The following is a 22,069-nucleotide window of genomic DNA, read 5'->3' on the forward strand; positions in this document are numbered from 1 at the left end:
GCTTCAGTTGAGGTGGCAGTGGCAAGTATGGACATGCCACCAATGTGACAGCCCCATGATGACACCTATCGAAGTCACCGAGTTCAAGTCGTATTGCCATACCACCTGTATTCAACTGCTATGATGAAATAATGCTTCCTACTATCTGTACACTGGTTTTTATGTTATTAACAAACCTGGAATGAATATGAATGTTTCATAACTTCAAATAACAGGGGTGTCCAGTCAGTTATTGGTAGATAGTGTATATTGATGTGTTCCACTGTATTAATAGAATATTAATACAGTGGAACACTTTAAATAATCCAGGTATAGAAATTTCCCAGAATAGCAAAATAAATATGCTATTATTTGCAGATGATCAGGTTATAATATCAGATAAGGAGGACGGTTTACAAAGAGCAATATATAATTTAAACATTATGGTAGAACAGTTTGGAATGCAAATATCCACAGATAAAACTGAAACAATGGCTTTTTGTGGACAAACTCCAGTTAGAAGTAAAATAGTTATTAATAATAAAATAAAACATATATCTTGGATGTGAAATATCATATGAAGGAGAAAAAAGCAAAATTCAAAACTTCAAAATGTGTACCAATTATAGACTAATAAATGGAACACTCAATTGAAATACTGTATACCAAAAGAAACCCAGTTGAAAATATGCAATATTTCAACAGTGCCTACATTACTGTATGTCAGCCAAAATCTGGGCAATAAACAAAGAAAGGCTTAGGAAAAATTCCTCTAGTCAGCATCTAGAATGAAGCTTAGAACAGTCTTTATTTGGATGTCCTAGTGCTATGGATGAAGATGCCATTTCAACAGGAGAATCCTAGCATTCTGCTCTTTGTTCAGTATGTTTATAATAGAAACTGATTTGCAAGGTCACTGAAATATTTTTCTTAAAGATTACATTTAGTTATTAATAAATCTGATTACTTTATAAGAGATTAATTTAATGATCTTGCATTATGGTGTATGTGAATTTATAGAATGATGTACTGTAGTCTTTTTATTTAGCATAGTTAATTTTTGTTAACATGGTTTGTATATACACTATACTCTCCAAGTATCTAGTAATTGTGAATAGAATGTGTGTTTACTTAGAAAACTAACGTGTTAACCTTAATGTTATCCCACTCATAGATATAATGACTACACTTGTTATAAAAAATTCCATTTAAAAAAAATTGCCTAAACTGATGTGTGGAGAAATAGACCTTGTTAATAATTAAAGGTAATCACACTCAACTACAGCTTAACATTATATTTAATTATCCAGCTGATATTTACTCTCAGTTTCGTAAAATATTGTCAGCTGTAGAAACAACATTTTAAGAAAAAATTTTAACATTTAATATTAATGAAGCATAAGGTACCAAACGCTTTAATATATTATTTCTGGACTTCTGATACACTGAAGTGTTCATGAATGCAAATTAGTAATATGGTTTGCTAATTTTGAATGTTATGCTTGCTTTTGATTTTACCAGCCAGTAGGCCATGATTTTAAATCTCATGGCAGACATGGATGTTTGTGAATCTCTTTAGGTGGTAGATGCATTTCATTTTGTATTATGAAATCATCACTCTGTTCACTATATGCTTAAAGATGCTAAAACAGAATTAGTGGTGAGCTTCATAGTTGGAAATTATTTTGTTGGTGGTTCTCTTTAGTGATATTCATTAAGCTCTACTTTTTTTTTTCTTTGTATGGAGAGTTATCTTGTTTTATTAGTGACCAATCTCATAGAATTACCACAGTGTGGGTAACAAAGTATTCACTCTATCAGTCCAGATCTTGTTTTGGTAGAGTACGACACAGTGTAAACATTGATCCTTGTTCATAGCAGTTTTGTACCTGTCAAGGTAATACAGTTAATGTTTCTGGGTATTTAAAACTTTCCAGAAGTTTTCATAATTCATGCTTTGAAGTTCTTTATATCATTCCACAAAGAAATTACAACCAGCATCTCCGCAACTGTCATTTCATATTTGCAGCTTTTTTATTTTTCATATTTTTAGTTTTGATGGCAGGCTTATGTGCTGTAGCTGTATCATTAAATCTATGTTATGTAACTTGTATTGTGTAAGCTTCTCACCTATGTATGATTGAATCTGTGATATGTGTTTGTTGAAATATTCTTAAAATGTATGATTACTTGCTAGAGTTTGTTAATTCCTAAGTTTCTTTAAGTTAGATAATTGAGTAACTGTTGTGTTACTATATTGATTGACTTAACAAGGCTTAATCACTTTAAATACACACACATACTGAAATTGTAGCCAACATCTGTATGAAAGTCTGTCCTGTGACCTGCCTAAGTTTCTGATATTTCTAATCATGGGGATTAGAGATATCAGATATTAAATCATGGGGATCTAATTAAATCCCCATGATTTAATTTAACTTACTTATAGCCAGTCTATTGGTGTCAGATATCAATTACTTTCGAGAGTATAAGATAAGTTTCATTGTTATAGCTTTTTTACAGGTTTTTTAAAAATAGCAGTGTTGACTTTCAGTGACCAGTAATAATTATATTGTTATTATAGACACTCAAGAATAGACCTATTAAAGTGAGTCTGGCTGGAGAACACGGTAAGAATAACTACTTCCTGCTTTGACAATTTACTTCAATAAAAGGTTATATAGAGGGACATTGTGCTGTCCTTGCTGCTTTTTCTGAAATAGTAAATTTTTTTTTTATTTGAATAATCTCAAAATAATTCCCAGCAGTTCCTTGCCTTAAGTAGTAAATTTTGTTGTTATCTAGATGCAGTTCACGTACTAAAATTTAATATTGGTTTTGACTAGTTAAATGAATGTAAGAGACTGATTATATAGGAATGGGATCAGTCGGTTAAACAAGGCTCCTGTTGTTTTTGCCAGGGAACCAGGGCAAATAGTGAAAAGCCAACTACTGGTACAAATCCTGAAATACATTCCAACTCAACATCACCAGAGTTCAAAGTTGGTACTATCATCATAAGAAATCTGAATGGCAAAGAAATGTAACTAAAGAAGAATTGGATAAGTACCAGATCGACATACTAGGGGTGACTGAAACAAAGACAAAAACTGATGAAATCTTTCTAAGCAGTAAATACAAAATGTTATATTCAGGCAATAACAATCAGGGAAAAGGAGTAGCTATAATATTCAACACTAAATACAGCAATTTTTTCTTGAATGGCAGGCAATATCAAGTAGAGTGATGTGAGCAAATATGACAATGGGGAACTGGACAATGAGACTTATTTGGGCCTATGGTCCCACAGAAGGTTTTACTAAGGTAGAGTGGAGTAATTTCTTGAGGCTTTAGAAAGCAACTGACACAATGAAAAGGAAAAGTTGGTCCTTGTTGGAGATCTAAATAGCACAGTACGAAATGATTGTCAGACATACAGAAATATTTTAGGAAAATTTGGAGAAAAGAACAAAGCTAATAATAATGACAAATATCCTTGGAGAGAAGAGGCAAGGAATAAGAAAAGTCTCATTGACTATGTTATTGTTGATAGTGGTTTTTTTTCTCACTGGTGTAGGACACTAGTGTACATAGGATTTGAAATTGGAAGTGAGCACCATTTTATCTTGAGCAGGATAAAATTGAATTTCATACTGAAAAGAAGAACATGTAAGAAAGTTTTAAAGCAAATAAAAGTTGAGCAGCTCTCAGGTGTGAACTATAGACCGAAATATACAAACATTATTCAAGAAAAAATGAAAGCGTTTGAGAACAGAAATTAAACCTTGGAGATTCAGTGGCAAGCTCTGAAGAAAATTGATTGCTTCAGCCAGAGAGGCATGTGGTGAGATTGTCTGCAAGATAGAAAAATCAGAATTCCATGGGGAACACAGGAAGTTAAAAAGGCAGTGAAGGAAAAAGAAGAAAGTATATTGAAAGTTCCTGGGGAATAAGTCAGCCTGTGCTCTTAGAGAATACAGAGACAAATGTAAGAAAGCTAAATTCTGTGTAAAACTAGTTAAACAAAAGTCATGGGAAGACTTTGGAAAGAACATAGAAAATAAATATCAGGAAGGTGGCAAAATATTCTGGAGGCTGTTGAAAAAGCTCAGAAATGGAGGAAAGAGTCCTGGAAAAAGGAATTAGTGATGATAAAAGTGATATGGAAACTGGAGAAAAACATATCCTCAAATGTATAGAGTAATTACTTGGGAAAAGTGTTAAATGAAACAAAGAATGACAGTACAGTGGTAAAAAAAACACTCAACAGGCATGCAATCAGGAATACATATCCATACTTAAAGTTGAAAAAGCCATTAAAAGCTTAAAATGTGGAGAGGCAGCATGGGGGATGATATTCGATCAGAAATGCTTAAGTATGGAGGTAAAAAAAAGTCTTACAGTGGCTGCACTGTATATTTCAGAAGGCCTGGACAGAGGGACGAATCACAGATGATTGGAGTAGAGCTCTCATAGTACCCATATGTAAAAAGGAAAGTAAAATGGAATGTGAGAATTACAGAGGTATTTCCCTACTGAGTGTTCCTGGTAAGATTTATGCAAGTATACTTGAGAAACAGTTGAGAAGGATAGTGGAAGGGAAGCTTGGTGAAGAACAAGCTGGATTCAGGGTCAAATAGAGGCTGTCGGTATTAGATTTTCACATTATTACAAATATTAGAGAAATCTTGGAAATATAACAAAGACCTGCATTTTTGTAGTCCTGAAAAAGGCATATGACAAGGTGCCAAGAGAGAAGCTATTCCAAACACTAGAATTATATGGTGTCAATTGGGCATTATATCAAGCAGTACTTAGTCTTTATTTGAGTTGTGAGCAGTTTGAATTCAGCTCCTAGGCATGATTTTTAGTAAAGATGGTGAATTAAGTATGGAAATAAACAACAGAATCAACAAAATCAACAAATCCAATATAGTAGGAAGTCAACCGAATAAATTTATATGAAATAAGAGAGAAATTATTAAAACACTAAATTAGCTGTATATAAGACAGTATTTAAACCAATTTTAACTTATCGATCTGAGAGGTGGATTAGAAATAAAACACTTGACCAAAGACTAGAGACCACAGGTAAGAGAATCCCGAGAAAGATTAGAGGCATAAACATATTGCATCAATTGCAATATCACTTTAAAAATGTGGAGATTAGGAAAGAACTTGACATTGTTAGCATCCAGGAATGTGTTAAAGATGTTATGAACATTTATGGTGGAGAGATGCACCAGATCAGCCAAAATGAAAGAAGCATGGAGAGGCATTCATCTAACAGTGGACTGATAATGAAGATAAAATGAAAAGTTAAAGATTTGTTCCATCTCTCTGATGAATAGGAAATTAAAAAAAAGCTTGCCTTGAAAAATATTGGTTCAGCATATAGAATTATACTGAATGTAGATGATAGGTGTGTCACAGATGCAGAAGAGATTGCCAACTAATTGCTGGCATGGTGTATCAACATTGAACCCACTGCAATCCCTGCACTGGTAGCAGAGCTAATCTCAGGTGATATGGTCACTTAAACAGAATTGGAGAGGAAAGATTAGCAAAAGAAGTGTTCTTTACCAAGTTGGCAGGAAAAAGATCCTGAGGAAGACCAAGGTATAGGTTGATTGATACAGTAAAAAGTGTCTTACAAATATAAGATCGGATGATGTTGGAGTCTTGACCGGTAACAGATTGATTTGGAGAAAAATTTTAGATAGGAAGTTAGTAATAATGTGAGTTTTTCATGTAGTACTATCATATCCTGTACATCCCTTGAGGGTACATGTCATTAATTTGATGATGTTGATGTTTCATTGTTTAAAGACTGCTAATTTTGCTTTCAATAGAAAAGTAGAATGCCAGTTTTAGTTCTTTGTGGAAGGAATTCCTAGAATTGTGTATCAGAATAAATTAGTGCCCTATTTAAGAAGTATCAGAACAAATTAGTATTTACTATTTAAGAATCTATCCTCATAATGAAGTGTTCTATTCCCCCCCCCCCAACATCACTTAACAGTTAAGATATTTTTTACATTTCATCTTAATCCAAGAGCTTCCATCTTTTTTTCATCTTGGTTTACTTTTCTAGATGGAGATCGTGATAGAAAAGATGATAGGGTTGACAGAACTGCTGGAGATTGGCGAGCTGCCCCACGTGAAGATACCTCTAGGGATGATGGACAGAGGAATGGCTCATGTATGTATTTCCTTTTTTTTTTTTCCTCTTTTTTCTTTCTTTTTTTTCCCTTAGCCTGTTACATTTCCTCACTGCTAGTGTAAAGGCCTCTTCAATTGTAGGATGGTTTGGCCTACTTCACCCATGGTGACCCACTCCATCTTGAGAGAGCCTGCAGTTTGCCTATTTTGGATAAACGTTGGATGGATCAGTTAACATTCTCCTGGAAGAATATGAAAATTACACCCGTGATCACCTTTATGGTAAGTCCAGACTAGAAGATCATGTTCGGCATACTCCTTCACATAGGATTAAATGCAGGAAGACATTGGTATTACACAGAAGTTGGTATAGGTCTGTAAGACTATTTTTAGAATCAGCATCTGCTATGAAGCATTCCCCCAACCTCAACAAGCATGGTTACATTAATTTGCCAAAGATCTGGGAGATAAACATTTTGAAACCAGATAACCTGACTTCTCCAAATGAACTTTATGATTATCCAATCCATAGATTATCCAATCCATTGGGCCAGATGTTCTGTTGTAGTTACAACAGAACATCTGGCCCAATTTTATTGTTTGTAATGATTTAGTGCTTGCCAGTTATTTATAATTTATACTCTGAAAATGCTGGGTAGCAAACTAGTAAAATATTAGTAAGTTCAATAAATGAATTTATTTTCCCTCTCTTGATGGTGTTTATATTGTGAAGCATTATAATGAAGAAAAGGTATAAATTGCTAACTCAGCCTCATTGTTCATCATCTTGCTCAGTTTCCACATTCTTATAGTTGACCATGGAGGTCTTCTACAGTTATGTAGCTGTAACCTTTTAACAGCCCACTACAAATATATAGACACTAAATTTTGTTGCATTCAACTTGCTGTTTATTCTAGTTTAGTGTTGTTAACATCACATGTAATTATGATCACGTTGTGCATAGCTTTATATATTACTTCTACAACTTAACTAGCTTATTTATTGTAAATGCAGTAGTTTGACTAATGTTTTTAAGTTCTGATATTAGTAATTCTAGTAGCAAGGCTTATACGTTGTCAGACATAACTGGTAATTAGTTTACGGAATTAACAACACATATAAAGTATATTAATTAAAGGTAACTTTAATGAATAACTTCTATATTTCGGCAACGTCACATTGCCATCTTCAGGAACATAAAGATATGGTATGTGCATGCAGGCGCTAACACAAAGCAAATGAGGAGGAAAGCAAGAAACTAATATTGTTCCTAAAGTCCTAATGGTGCCCTCTGGCGGGCTAATTTGGTAGTCTTGGCAGTTGGGCTGAAGTTCTCATAATGTAAGTCTCCCAAATTTGGGGTAGTTTTATGCACCCAAATTTGTTGAGGTTAGGAACATTTTTTAGAGCTGCTGAAGATTCTTTGAATAATCTTTCGTATTTAAACTTGCTGCGATGAATTGTTTTTTGTTTTTTTTATGAGAACTTCAGCCCAACTGCCAAGACTACTAAATTAGCCCGCCAGAGGGCACCATTAGGACTTTAGGAACAATATTAGTTTCTTGCTTTCTTCCTCATTTGCTTTGTGTTAGTGCCTGCATGCACATACCATATCTTTATGTTCCTGAAGATGGCAATGTGACGTTGCCGAAATATAGAAGTTATTCATTAAAGTTACCTTTAATTAATACACTTTATATGCATTGTTAATTCCGTAAACTAATTACCAGTTATGATATTAGTAATGTTTTTTTTTTTTTTTTTAAGGAACTTTAATTTCTCCATGTGCTTTGTCTGTTGTAATATCAAGTAGTATTGCATGGTTTTATTTTTCATAGTACTCATTTTACTCTTGCAGATGGAGATCGTTATGACAGAGATGATGATCGTGAGCCATACAGAGGGAGGAGAAGTTATGAAATGGAAAAAGGTAACATATGCTGCTTTTCATTAAACCATAATCTTCAACATCAGATTTTTTCACATGCTTTAATAAACACTATTATATATGTGATCATGAATAACATAACATGCAAAACAGCACAGAATATTTTGATTTTTAATTTTATGAATAATATTGCACTGATTTGATATCAGTTTAGAAAATACAGTGGATTTTCCCTTATCTTTTTTTTTTTTTTTTTTTTGGTGTGTGTGTGTGTGGGGGGGGGTAAATCGATTGTAAATCCTCTTGACTGTGATTGTTCTTGTAATTGCTTCAGCCATGCTCAAAACAGTAATATCATCATTGTTTAAGCATGCAAGCTTTTTGAAGGAATGGTTAAAACATTTATGACATTTTAGTCATTGCAATTCTGTTTTTTGCTAGAATTTGGCCTTTCATCCTGCATAACTTGCATGTGAATTAATAATTCAGTTTTGGCATCAGCCTAAATGTTGTCTGCACTAGTACACAATATTGTTTTATGTGTCCTTTTCCATTTAGTGAGTGAATTGCTTTTGTGCTTGTGTAAACATTCGAGCAATGACTATGAGTTCGAAGCCACAGAATAAATCTGTTTTCCTTAATAGGAATACAGATTTTATAAGCTAAGTATAATTTTATAATTTACTCTGTCACGCATAAACCTCATTTTTCTTGCAGAAGGCGGAAAGTATAGCAGTGATAGAGAGCCATATAGAGGGAGGAGGAGTTATGACAATAATAGAGGGTATGGTTTTGGCAAGGATAGAGATCCTGATCAAGGTTATGGAGACAGAGACAGAGCTTACAATAGGAGATATGGCAATAGAGGATTTGAATCTCGTGACAGAGGTATGTAATTTACATAATTTTAGATTTGACAGAATATGTCATTAAGCCAAGTAATAAGTATTACTTAGCCTTTGCATTATCCTATTTTTATTTGGAATCTGCTTTGAGTCCTCTCTCTCTTCCTCCCTCCCACATCCTGACCCACTTTTGTCAGTGAAAAGAGTTTCTGTGTATCACTTTGTATCCTCTTATTACAGCCACCAATCTCCTGTTTTAAGACTTTCCTTTCTTCTTTTTTACTTCTGTCACCATATTGACAATTTTATTCTCACCTAGTTACCCAATGGCCTTTTTAGGTGTAAATAATTATATATGAACAGAATAAAATGGTGCAATAAATACCATTTCATTCTGTGGTGCCTCATTTTCTTTGGGTGCAATTTCCAGTTTTCCTTTAACATGCTTATTCTAGATCCCACCATTGACATATCAATCACATATATCAATCACAAAATGACATATAAAAATACACGGTTAAGAACAATCACAGTTTTATATACAGTAGTTTCTAGTAAAGTTTCCTACCATTCCTGCTTCCTTGTTAGGCAGGAAGAGCACATGGAAATGTTGTTACCTTATATGTATCTTCAAGTGGTGTACAGGATACTTTGACAATACTACATGGTTAGGTTTATATTATTATTCCTATCAACAGCTTTCCTTCTAATTAGTCTATTGCTTGTCACACAGATTTTATTTGTTTTCTAGAATACTTTGCATCAGTCCATCCATGTAGATCTTGGTCTTCCTCTTGCCCTTTTTCCTGCCACATTGGCCTCCTTTTTCTCCCATTCTGTTTGACTAGTACCACTTTATTGTCTTGTTTTTGAATGCTAACAATGTTAAGTTACTTTCTGATATTATTTTTAATATGATTCTGCCATCGAGGCTATCTGTTTGCTACCCTTGCTACTCTGAACTTAAATGTTTGGAGTTATGGAGATAATTTTTAAAAAATATAATATGACTATACACTAATAAAACTAAACTTCTGGTCACTAGTGGAAATTCACCAGTCTCTGTTAAGATCTCACAAGAGTGATAACTGAGGGTGGTAGGAGTGAAAGAGACAGAGTTTCATGCAGAATTTCAATGGTAAAGGACCTTTAACAAAGATATTTATTCTCCTCCAGCATAAACTTGGAATTATGAAAAATATGTTTGGAGTATTGCTCTTTATACAAGCGAAATGTGGCCCTTAAGACAGAAGAATCGAAACACTAGAATTATGGTATTGGTGAAGAGTACTGAAAATTAAATGGAAGAAAAAAGTGACCACTGAGGACCAATTATAACAGAAATTTTAAACAGTGTGAAGAAAGCTGCTTTTATGTGGAACTTGTTTCTCCCACCCTTCCCTGTAGAATTTTTGGTTAGAAGTGGTAACATGTTCTACAAGTCCATATTATTCTGGATCATGTTATTTAAATGCAAATTTGATTTCAATGCAATCCTTGAAACTACAGATCTACAAATACAGGACTACTGAATTGGTTAAAGTAAGATAGGTCACAAGTGCTATGGAAACACTAAGGGAAGGCTTGGGGAAGTCTGTTCTTTGTACAACCCAGAAACAAGAATCTTATAGACAGTGGAAACCACTTGAAGACCATTTAGCCTTAATATCTTAGCAATGCATATTAACATGCCTTTAAGTAATAGCAACATGGTTGACCTCATTTTGAGAAAACTGAAGAAGAAGCATTAGTTGGTCATGGTTTTTTGATGGAAGACTCCCTGAATCCATTAGACAAAGTGGATTTGATATATTCTTTCAACAATGCACTATGAGACAACAAGGTGTGCTATGAGAGTTATTCCAGTGTCACGTTTTGAACAAAAATTGTGAGTCTGAGTCCATTAAAATAACGACCAGCATGTGTTTGCTTTCTAAAAACCAAGAATTGAAGTATCTGATGAAGAATGAGTATATATAATAAAGGCAGTATATTTCCTTTTTAGATTGCTTTTGCATCCTTTTTTTTTGTCCAAGTGCATAACTTTATGCTTTGCTACATTGAACTGACAGACTGTTTATTCAAATCATTCTGCATAACCTGTCACTTTTCTTTACTCTTGCCTTCTCTAAGTAGGCATATTTGGGGAGGCCATTAAATCAGCATCAGTAAATAAATGAATATTACTCTTCAAATTATCCCCAAATAATTAACATACATGTTAAACAACAGTGGAAAAAAGTACAAATCCCTGCAGTACACCATCAGTCATCTGCATTCTTTATTCTGCTCCACCGTACACTATATTTTGCCACCCTTTTATCCATCATCATCCTCATACCCATTCTAATTAGCTACAGTTTATGTAATAGATTTTTGAGGCTTATTCTATGAAATGCACTTTAGGCCAGCAGTATTGTAGTATAGAAATTTCTTTTCTACCACTTGATTGTCACTTTAGTATAGAAAGTAAGTAAATTACTAATGATGAGACATCCTCTACATAAATCTGTGTACCCCCCCCCCCCCCCATGGTGTATTCTTCCTATCTGTCCAATTCTGAATTGTTTTTTACCATCTTCTCCTGAGATATAGTCTTTAATTTGCTACTTTGGTCTTTGGACCTGGGGTGCTTAAGGGTCACGGCTATATAACTGAGAAGAGATCTCCACATAGCCTTCAAAGGAATGCGAAGAACCGACCAGGGCTTCTGACCTAATGTCCAATCCTCACCTTCTCATGGTGCACCCTGTTAGGTATCTATCTGGATACTGAATGGATGAGGATGGGCTGAAATTTGGGATTTAGCCGACCAAATTGTATTCTTATTGGCTTAAATCAAAATTTCAAATGATGGTACAACATGACAGAATTTCATGCCGGCTGGGGCGTCGCCTAGTTAAACAAGGCCCCCGTTGTTTTCGGCAGGGAAACAGCGAAAAGTCAGCTACTGGAACAAATCCTAAAACTTACCACAACTCAGCATCACCAGAGTTCAAGAGCGGTACTATCAACATAAGAAGCCTGAATGGCAAAGAAATGGAGCTAGCTGAGGAAGTGGATAAGTACGAGATTGACATAATAGTGTAAAAACTCGATGTTACGAAAATTAATGAAATCCCTAGTACATCGATTTTTACTGTAGGAACACACCTTAAAAATCTTGTATATAATGTATCTATGTTTGGTATGTTTAAACTTTGTATAAAGATCAAAATAAGCCCAAAAGAAATTTACTCGCTCATTGTATAAGAGCAGAAGTAGGATGTTTGAAACCAAGGGTAGTGTCTGTAAGTCGGCAGTTCCTTTTGAAACGTACTTACGAGTCCTGTAGCAGGTGTCCTTCAAGGTCAGTATTGAAAAGGGATGGCCTCCATCAGTCAGAATGTCCCTTAGGTCACTTGGCCGTATTAAGGACATCAAAGAGGAAGAATAGGATTTGTTGGCAAAAGTTCGAGAACCGCCAGTCACGTGCTGTTGTAAAGGGTTCTCGTAACTACACGCAAGACATATATGGGGACATTTGGGGTCCAATAAACTTAAACCAAAGTGCAAGGGTATTGAGAATATAAGGCTTGGAATTTTGTTGAGACAGGCTTCCTGTTTTCATCTTGCGCGATCTGTCCAAAAGAGGTCGAGAAGGAGAGGTGTCGATTAGTTCTGGAGGGGAGAGATGGGAGTCCGTCCATGAAGGGAGTTTCCAGTCCGAAGCCAAGGATAAACCGGAGGTTACAGTCTAAGGGGAAATCTTGCCGTATTGGTTCAAGCCTTGCCACTCTGTTTGAGTACGTGCATGCCCACCAACCTACACAGATCCTCGCCGATCAGTTCAAGATGCCGGAGGAAACCTATCCAGTATCCTGATGGCTGATGCAATCCCTCAATAGTGCCTTGTGACTCCCATCAAGGAAAAAAAGAATATACGGAACGGAGAAGAAACCCCTGAAGCCCTGGAAAAGAAAAGGAAAAGAAACAAGGAGGAAAGGCGTATGCAAGACAGTCAGAGACCCACGTGAGTCTGAATGTTAATTATATTATGTTTGTGATTTAAGAGAATTCCCCTCAAGGAACTGCTGAACTATTTAATATAGAAAAATAGTGGTTGAAATGCTCTTAGATTTGTGAAAAAATTATTATTGGGTTTAACGTGAGTGTAGTTAATTTCCCTAAGAAAGATTGTGCTAAATAAGATTTCCTTTGATTAATGTGTGTTAATTAATTGCTTATTATCACATCATAGAGCTGTTCTAATCAAAGGGAATGAGATATGCCAATGTGATTATCTGTCAATTAACTAAGTCTGTAAGATGAGAATCTAAGAGTCATATAATGTGTGTGTGGTACATGGTTGATGACTAATTATGATTCTTAATGCGCACCTAGAAATTTCTGGTTCTGAATAATATTTAGTATTTGTGATATAGAATGCATTATCTGAGATTTTAATTAGAGAAAAAATAAGAGAGTTCACTAAATATTACATTTGAGTGATTATTTAAGATTAATGAATTTCTTGTATGAATGAAGTTTTGAATTCATGTATTGTATGGTAACTATTAGATATCAGTAATTAAATTTTGTTTATATATTAGTACATAATGGTTTGGTCTCATTTTCTTGTCTTTTGCAATGCACTCATTCAAAAATAAAAATCAAACCTAAGCGGGAAACATTGATATAAATAGTAAGTGAGAAAAGGGCCAGGACTGCAAAGCAAATTAATAACTTGGGGATGATAAAGAGATTTTGTTGTGAAAGATTTAATAACTTACTGGAAGTACTATATTTCTTGCACCATATTGAGGCATGGATGGCGCAGTCATAAATCTAAATAAATATTTCCATTGCTCTCAGGTAGAAGGAGTATAGAATACACAAGGTAGGAACCATAGAGTATAAAAGGGGGACGTATAAAATTAAGTGACGATATATTACACTGTCGCAGCATCACATGCATATATATATAAGTAAAGCATCCCAGGATAATAATAGAAAACAAGAAACGAGTAACTAACAAGAAATAACCTCCCTATATTTACAATAGGGATGATTGAAACAAAAAAGGCAAAAACTGGTGAAATCTTTCTGAGCAATAATCGAGGCTAATCTTCTTGAATGACAGGCAGTCTCAAGTAGAGTGATGTGGGCAAATATGAGAATGGGGAACTGGGCAATGAGACTTATTTGTGCCTATAGGCCCACAGAAGGTTCTATTAAGATAGAAGTGCAGGAATTTTTTGATGCCTTAGAAAAAGCAACTGACAATGAAAACAGAAAAGTTGGTCCTTGTTGGGGATCTAAATAGCAGAATAGGAAATGATTGTCAGACATACAAAAATATTTTTGGAAAATTTGGAGAAAAGAGCAGCTCAGGAAATGGACTGTTTATTACTAACACAATGTACCAACATAAAAAATGTGCACAAATTCACATGGAGAGAAGAGGAAGGAATAAGAAAAGTCTCATTGACTATGTTATTGTTGATATTGATGTTTTCCCACTGGTGCAGGACACCAGAATATACAGAGGATTTGAAATTGGAAGTGATCACCATTTAGTCTTGAGCAGGATAAAATTGAATTTCATATTGAAAAGAAGAACATGAAAGAAAGTTTTAAAGAGAATAAAAGTTGAGCAGCTCTCAGATGTGAACTGTAGACTAAAATACACAAAGATTATTGAAGGGAAAATGAAAGAGTTTGAGAACAGGAACCAAACCTTGGAGATTCAATGGCAAGCCTTGAAGAAAACCCTGATTGATTCAGCTAGAGAGGCATGTGGTGAAGTTGTCTGCTAGGATAGAAAAATTAGAACTCCATGGTGTACACAGGAAGATAAATTGGCAGTGAAGGAAAAGAAGAAAGCATATCAAAAGTTCCTGGCAAATAAGTCAGCTTGTGCTCTTAGAGAATACAGAGACAAATGTAAGAAAGCTAAACAGTGTGTAAAACTAGCTAAACAAAAGTCATGGGAGGACTTTGGTAAGAACATAGAAAATAAATATCAAGAAGGTGGCAAGATATTCTGGAGGATGTTGAAGCTCAGAAATGGAGGAAAGAGTGCTGTAAAAGGAATTAGAGATGATAAAAGTGACATAAAAACAACAGAAAAAGATATCCTTGAATTATATCTACTAAATGAAACAAGCAGTGATGTCAGCACAGTGGTAAAAAACACTGACCAGGCATGCAGTCAGGAATACATATCCATACTTGAAGTAGAAAAAGCCATTAAAAGCCTGAAATGTGGAAAGGCTCAGGAGTAGATGATATTCGACTAGAAATGTTCAATTATGGAGGTATAAAAGTTGTTCAGTGGCTGCACTGCATAGTTCAGAAAGCCTGGACAGAGGGATGAATTACAGATGATTTGAGTAGAGCTCTCATAGTACCGATATATAAAAAGTAAATAAAACTGAATGTGAGAATTACAGAGGCATTTCCTTACTGAGTGTTCCTGGTAAGATATATGCAGGTATACTTGAGAAACAGTTGAGAGAGATTGTGGAAGAGAAGCTTGATGAAAAACAAGCTGGATTCAGGCCAAATGGAGTCTGTCAGGATCAGATCTTCACGTTACGACAAATAGTTAAGAAATCATGGGAATATAACAAAGTTCTCTATTTAAGTGTTGTAGATCTGGAAAAGGCATATGACAAGTTGCCAAGAGAGAGAATCTATTTGAAACGCTACAGTTATATGGTGCTAATGGGGCATTATATCAAGCAATACTTAGTCTTTATTTGAGTTGAAGTCAGCAGTTAGAATTGAAGGAAGTACAGGAAGATGTTTAATGTTAAATCTGGTGTCAGACAAGGATGTACATTATCCCCTTTTATTCATTATCTATATGGATCACATTATGAAAGAAAGTGTTATTAAACCTGATATCAAAATTGGAGATGTTAATGTCAGTTCTTTGCTTTATGCAGATGATGTTATACTTCAAAATAAATCTGGTACAAGTCTTCAAGATTCCCTGACTAAATTGAATAACTGTCCTAATAGATATGGTATGAAGGTCAGCATTAAATAAAAACAAAGACTATGAAAATAGGTAGACACATTGAAAATATTAACTGCATTGTGAATGGAGAACAAGTAAAACATTTCAGCTACTTATGCACATTATTTAGTGAAGATGGTAAGTTAAATATGAAAATAGGCAACAGAAGCATCAAAGCTGGTATAGTAGTAAGTCAACTGAATAAATTTATATGGAATAAGAGAGAAATTAGCCAAAACACTAAATTAGCTCTATATATACAAGACATTGTTCAAACACCAATTTTAACTTATGAATCTGAGAGTTGGATCAGAAGTAAAACACTTGACCAAAGACTAGAGACCACAGATATGAGAGTCGTGAGAAAGATCAGTGGCATGAACAGATGGCAATATCATATTAAAAACAAGGATATCGGAAAGAACTTTATTGTCAGCAGAGCTAATCTCAGCACTTAAGCAAAATGGCTGAGGAAAGATTAGCAAAACAGGTGTTCTGTCTGGTTTGCAGGAAAAAGACCTAGAGGAAGTCCAAGATATAGGTTGATTGATACAGTAAAAAGTGTCTTATAAGACAGAAATATAAGACCTGATAAAAGTTGGTGTAAAATAAAGCACAAATGTGTTGATAAGATCAATGCATCTGCTCTAATGAAAGCTCATGCAGTAGCAGAAAAAAACAAAGAAGCAAAAAAACGAATTAACCGATATGTATGTGCGTGTGCTAATATAGTACATAATCCAAACCGAGACATGGGATGGAAAGTCCAAATAATTACTGATCATTTGAAAAGTATAAATTTTATATATCACTTGAGAATAATTTTTTGTAAATATATGAAGAGGAGATCTTAGCAAAATGTGCAAAAAGAACTAACAAAAGTCATCTTACTTTGTATGGATATAATAGATCCTGGTAAAAAGTTTTTATTTTCAAATTTTATTTATTTATTTTTAATGTGACTTCCACCCACAAAAAGTTGTAAAGCTTGGGTGAGCTATTTAGATGAAGTGTTACTCACTTTATGCAGTTTTCAGGGTTTAAATAGCATTCATGAAATTACTAAAGGGGGGGTTGCAAAAACTGTATCATGAAGTAAATGTCACATTGATTACCTGTCTGCATTTGTTATCCTTTCTGGAATGTACCCTTGGTGGGTAGATTTTTATGCTTTGGGTGGACTAAGGATTTTAATTATTCTTTATGTATATTTTTTTTTTGTATTTATTTTTTACATGGCCTAGAAACTCTGTTCTAGAGATCAAACAGAATTTTTGAGCCATTTCAGGTCTCCAATAAGCAGGAAAACTGTGTCATATTAGGAAATGAAATCTCCCGACTGAAAGCCATCGCAGAACACCCGTGGCTAGATTTGAATCTTTAGCCTGTTGGTTGGAGAGCAGATATATTAACCACACTACCGGCCAAGACTTCTATAGACGTTCAAGTTGTTAGATCCTGAATACTGAGCTTTACAAGTAAATTCTTTATTCAGGATTTAACATGACAAACTACTGCTTATTAAGGAGATATCTGCACATCAGCTAATAATTATGAAGTGTTGTTTTATGTTCTGTAATAATTGTAGTCCATGTGTGCCATATAGTGAGAGTTATTGTTGGGTTATTTGTAATTCCCAAGTAAGCTGTCTAGTAATCTTTATAATAGTAATCCAGAATAATTGCGTATAATCAGTACGAGTCAAGCGTAGCGATGGAGGCTATACCTACGCGGAAATATGACGTCAGAGCGCCTACCTAGAATAATATAACCGGGCAGGTTAGCGAGAGTGTAGGATCACCCAAGGGGCATGAACGATGGGGTTTGTGGGTGAAAACTGCATTGAATAGAGGGCGCCCGAATATGGCGAATAAAGGACGATGCACGCCATTTTACGGGACTTTTTGACCTTTTGATCTTCGAGTGCCAGATCCGAGTTTTAGGGGGAGTTTGTCGGAGGATTCGTGAGAGAGCGGCGAGTTGACTATGGGAATGACGGACGGCAGGTTCTTTTCTTGAGAATGCTTGAAGATTTTCAAGCGGAGCTGATCGCGACATGATGGCCTATGTGGAATTGAGCCTCAGCAGAATGTCTCATCGGAGAAAGTTTCCTGTGGAGCGGTAGACAGCATGCAGCAGTCGGAAACGATTAGAGGAAAAAGCGTAGTACATCGCCAGCCTCAAAGACAGCCGAAGAATAAGCAGCATGATAATCCAGACCTACATGAGATGGCGGCATGAAATCTGAAAGGATCCGGTAATGTAAGAGTTTTCGTTCTATGTTAAAATTTGTTTAGAAGAAAAGGAAATTTGTGTGTGTTGTAACTAAAGGACACTAGTAGAGAACTTTTAGTGAGAATTTGACTGAATTGATTAAGCCCTTGTTGTTAAATAGGCTAAATATTTAAATATTTAATTTAAATATTTAAATGTTAAATATTTAAAGAGTTGTTAAATAGGCAGTGATTTGTGAATGGCTAGACTTGCTTAGATAAAATTTAGAATTAAGGTAATCATTGATAGAGTATTGATGAATAAGTATTCTGTGAGTAACTTGTGAAGGGAATTATATAGTAGTAGCACTTTGCTTAAAGCTAATCTTATCCCTTCATAATTGAAGGATTTAATTTGCTCTGATTCATTATGATTTAGTATAACCCTTAACTTAGAGTGAATTTTGATCCATTGTGTATTTAAACTTAAATAACTGTAAAATGTTTTTTGTTTTTCCAATAAATATGCTTTGTACCTTATACCTGAGTTATGCCTGATTACGAATTCAAACCACCACTTATGAAATTGAACCTTTTTGGCAGGAAGGAATTTAGATATAATTGCTTAAGTGAGATTCGGTCTACAACTGCTAACTGAATCTGCACAGCGCTAGCGTGAGATAAATTGTGTGTATCCTTTTAAGTTTTGAATTATTTCCCTGAACAAGAGTCTCTTCTGTTATAGGATATTGGCTGGCGCAGCGAAATATAAATTTTGCCAATATCCGAAGAGGAAATAAATCTGAATTAGTATTTTAGGAGCACGACAATAGATTAGAAGGAGACTTATTATAGAGGTAGAATAAGATATAGAGAAATAGCAACATAACAATAGAGTAGCCAGTAGGACTTTGATTGTACACAGTTTTGAGTAAGCAAAAGGATAGATTCTAGAGACAGTAAATTAATGTATAATAAGATTGAACTTACGACTTACGAAATAACATTATATGAAAGTAAGGATATAACAATAACACAGCCGACGAATTTCAGATATAACAATGGCGCAGCCGGTAGGATTACAGATATAACAAAGTTATCATGGATGCGAAGTGCATATTAAAATTGTAATACTATTGATATTACATTGAAATATATGATGGATACGAAGCATATGCGGATGCGTTTTTGATCCATAATGGCCGGTAAGGTGGTTAATCACTGGACCAACCAGGCCAGCTAATTATCAAGTTGATTTGATTGTTCCTCATATAAGCATACAGAACTTTTCTGAAAAATCTTGATTCACTTGTTATGATTTTTCATGTTCTATTGTTGCATTGGTGTAGATGGTGATGGTAGTTGCAGTTCATTATTGTTGGTGGATTTGAGTGGTGGAGACAGAGAGTTGTGGAGTAGGTGCCCTCTCTTGATGAGTCTTTGGACTCCCTGGAGGTGTCGTAATAATAATATTGTTCCATAACCATGACAGTGCTTGTGATGCTGTTTTGCTTTTTCATGTGAATTAATGAATATGAACTACCTAACTTTTGAAAACTGCGATGTAAGGTAATTGTGAACCTGACAAAATTTTAAACTAAAATAAAGTACTAACTTTTTACCATGAAACAAAATCACAATGTCTACAAAGAATGAAATGGCTTATGTAATTCTTATTGGCCACTATTTTGTAGATAATCCTTGTATATAGATTAGAATATTTAATATTGAACTTTCCCTCAATATCCTATGTCTCTGCAGTTATGATTAATTCAGGAACGGTGTACAGTGGTTCATTTCACTGTCTTTGTATATATGTGCAGGTCTTTGTAAGAAAATGAGTATGATATTGCAATGATATACATTGACCTGCCAGTTTATTAGACCTCTGCTGTATGTGAAATCATCATTAAAATATTGGAAATTATCAATAGAGTGCAAAAACAACACTCAGATTATCCTATTCAAGATTTATTTTCCAAATTAATTGATGAGAATGTACATTGAGGTCCCTGGTGGTGTTTCCATCAGTTGGTGTATTTCATCATAGCTGTTTTTTCCTCACCATTCAGTACTTCTAAGGATGGCATTGTTTTTAGTTCCCTTATGGCTTCCCTCATTGAATATCCAGTGTGCTATTGCAGTGGCCGCTATAAGTGAAATTTATGGATACATGGTCCTTTTCTTATGCTTCATGTATATGTATCTTGTGAATTACAAATTCATTTTCTTGGTAATATCTGCTTTAAGTGCAGTGGAATTTGAAAAACTATTTTACACATAGCCATAGACTCAAATTGAAATGGGATTACAATGACTTAGGTCAACTGGTAGAATTATCCTACATCTATTCTATTCTCTAGTCTTTGGCTTGAATTTATCTTGGTTCAACTTGAAATTACAAAGAAAATTTTATTGTATATGTCTTCTGCACTTGGTCGGCTTGAAATAATTAAGTTTTATTTGCTATTGCTTTGATAGTCATATAGCTCTGTATGTGTTTCTAGTACCCACTACTGTGGATCTGAATAAACTGGCAAGCCAATGCAATGTATGTTTTAGTTCTGAAAAATTAAGTGCAGAATAAGACCAAGATTTATTATTGTAATGAATATTTTGACAATAAGGAACAGTATGTTATAATCTATCAAGTAAAATATGAAGATCGGTAATGAATAAAACAAGATATTAACCAAGTAATTTGGTAAAGATGCTCTGTTAAATGTATTTGAAAAACACTGCAAGAGAGTGAATATTATATAAACACGTGCATTTATTTTTTTCTTTTCTTACAAATATTTAAAGTATTTTTGATGCAATTTTAAAAATAATTAGTGATTATTGTGTAAGTTTCACTAGTTATCAAAATAGCTTCCAGTCCTACTTAATTAAGCAAGCATCCAAGACACAACTTTGCATTGTCTCCCCCCCCCCATTTCAATTTGCATATTAGAAATATAAGTATGGCTCCTGTTGTAAATTCATTATGTATTGACAGGGCTCTTAGTTTTCATAAGCAATTATTTTCCTTTTTTCTATTATAAATTTGCAAAACTGAGATATGTAAATTAGAAATCACTTGGCACATTTTACAGATCTGTAAAATGTGCTAGATAATATATATTAGTGTCCATGTATTTTATATTTTTTTCTTGTGTTTGTATGTATTTATACATAGTATAGTCAAAAGAAAAAAAAACAATCCAAGTGTACTTTTAATACCATTTTTTTAATTAAAAAGACAATGGTATTTGCATAATATGGAATATAACGGGCTTTACTAAAATCATTGTATTTTATTTTAAATTATAGAGTGCCAGTAGCATTTTACAAAAAAAGGATATGTTTAGCACACATTGTACTCTTTTTTTTTTACAGACAAGTTTTCTTTTAATTTTTAAGGAATACTGCAATAAGTTAATCAGGATTTAGCAAAATTTTAAAGTTGATATCTGCTTATTAAGCCGACTTTCTAAATGTTTAGTTTGAAACAATCAGTGTACATTAATGGAATAAATTTATAATTGATAAGTTAGCATAAATAAATCAATTAAGTGAATGTTGATCATTCACTACATCTAAACGATAAAATAGCCTTTTCAGAATTTTGACTCAAATTCAGATTATCTTGATTTGGAAGGTGGATGTTATTCATTCATTTAACTCTTACCTGATTTATCCTTATGATCCTGGATATATACATTATTTTACTGTTGCTTTCAAACACTTTGATGTCTGTTGTAAATAAGCCTTGAACTAAATCATAACCTTGACTTAAATCTCCTTTTAGATAAATTCATAATATTATAACTAATCAACCAATTTTTGCAGCTATCATTATACAGTCATTTTAATTCACTTGGTTTTCTCTGGACACATTTTTCTTGGCAGATGAAAAGCCTTTGTTAGTAAATAATCCTATAGGAGTCATTGGATTATTTACTAATCCAATGACTCCTATCGGATTACTAATGG

General features: G+C 34.2%; 1 protein-coding gene across 1 annotated transcript in view; it reads left to right on the forward strand.

The window, feature by feature from the left end:
- LOC150109732 (eukaryotic translation initiation factor 4B-like) overlaps window positions 1–22,069 on the forward strand; it is a 221,831-nt gene that overhangs the window by 87,432 nt on the left and 112,330 nt on the right. Inside the window, exons 5-8 of the mRNA XM_090409900.1 lie at window positions 2,564–2,609; window positions 6,074–6,181; window positions 8,001–8,072; window positions 8,748–8,918. Of these exons, the coding sequence (XP_090266026.1) occupies window positions 2,564–2,609; window positions 6,074–6,181; window positions 8,001–8,072; window positions 8,748–8,918 (397 nt within the window). The remainder of the gene's footprint in view (window positions 1–2,563; window positions 2,610–6,073; window positions 6,182–8,000; window positions 8,073–8,747; window positions 8,919–22,069) is intronic.

This window comes from Typopeltis vanoorti, chromosome 2, assembly GCF_054136105.1.
Source record: "Typopeltis vanoorti isolate ZY-2024b chromosome 2, IOZ_Tvanoo_1.0, whole genome shotgun sequence".
Lineage (NCBI taxonomy): Eukaryota > Metazoa > Arthropoda > Arachnida > Uropygi > Thelyphonidae > Typopeltis > Typopeltis vanoorti.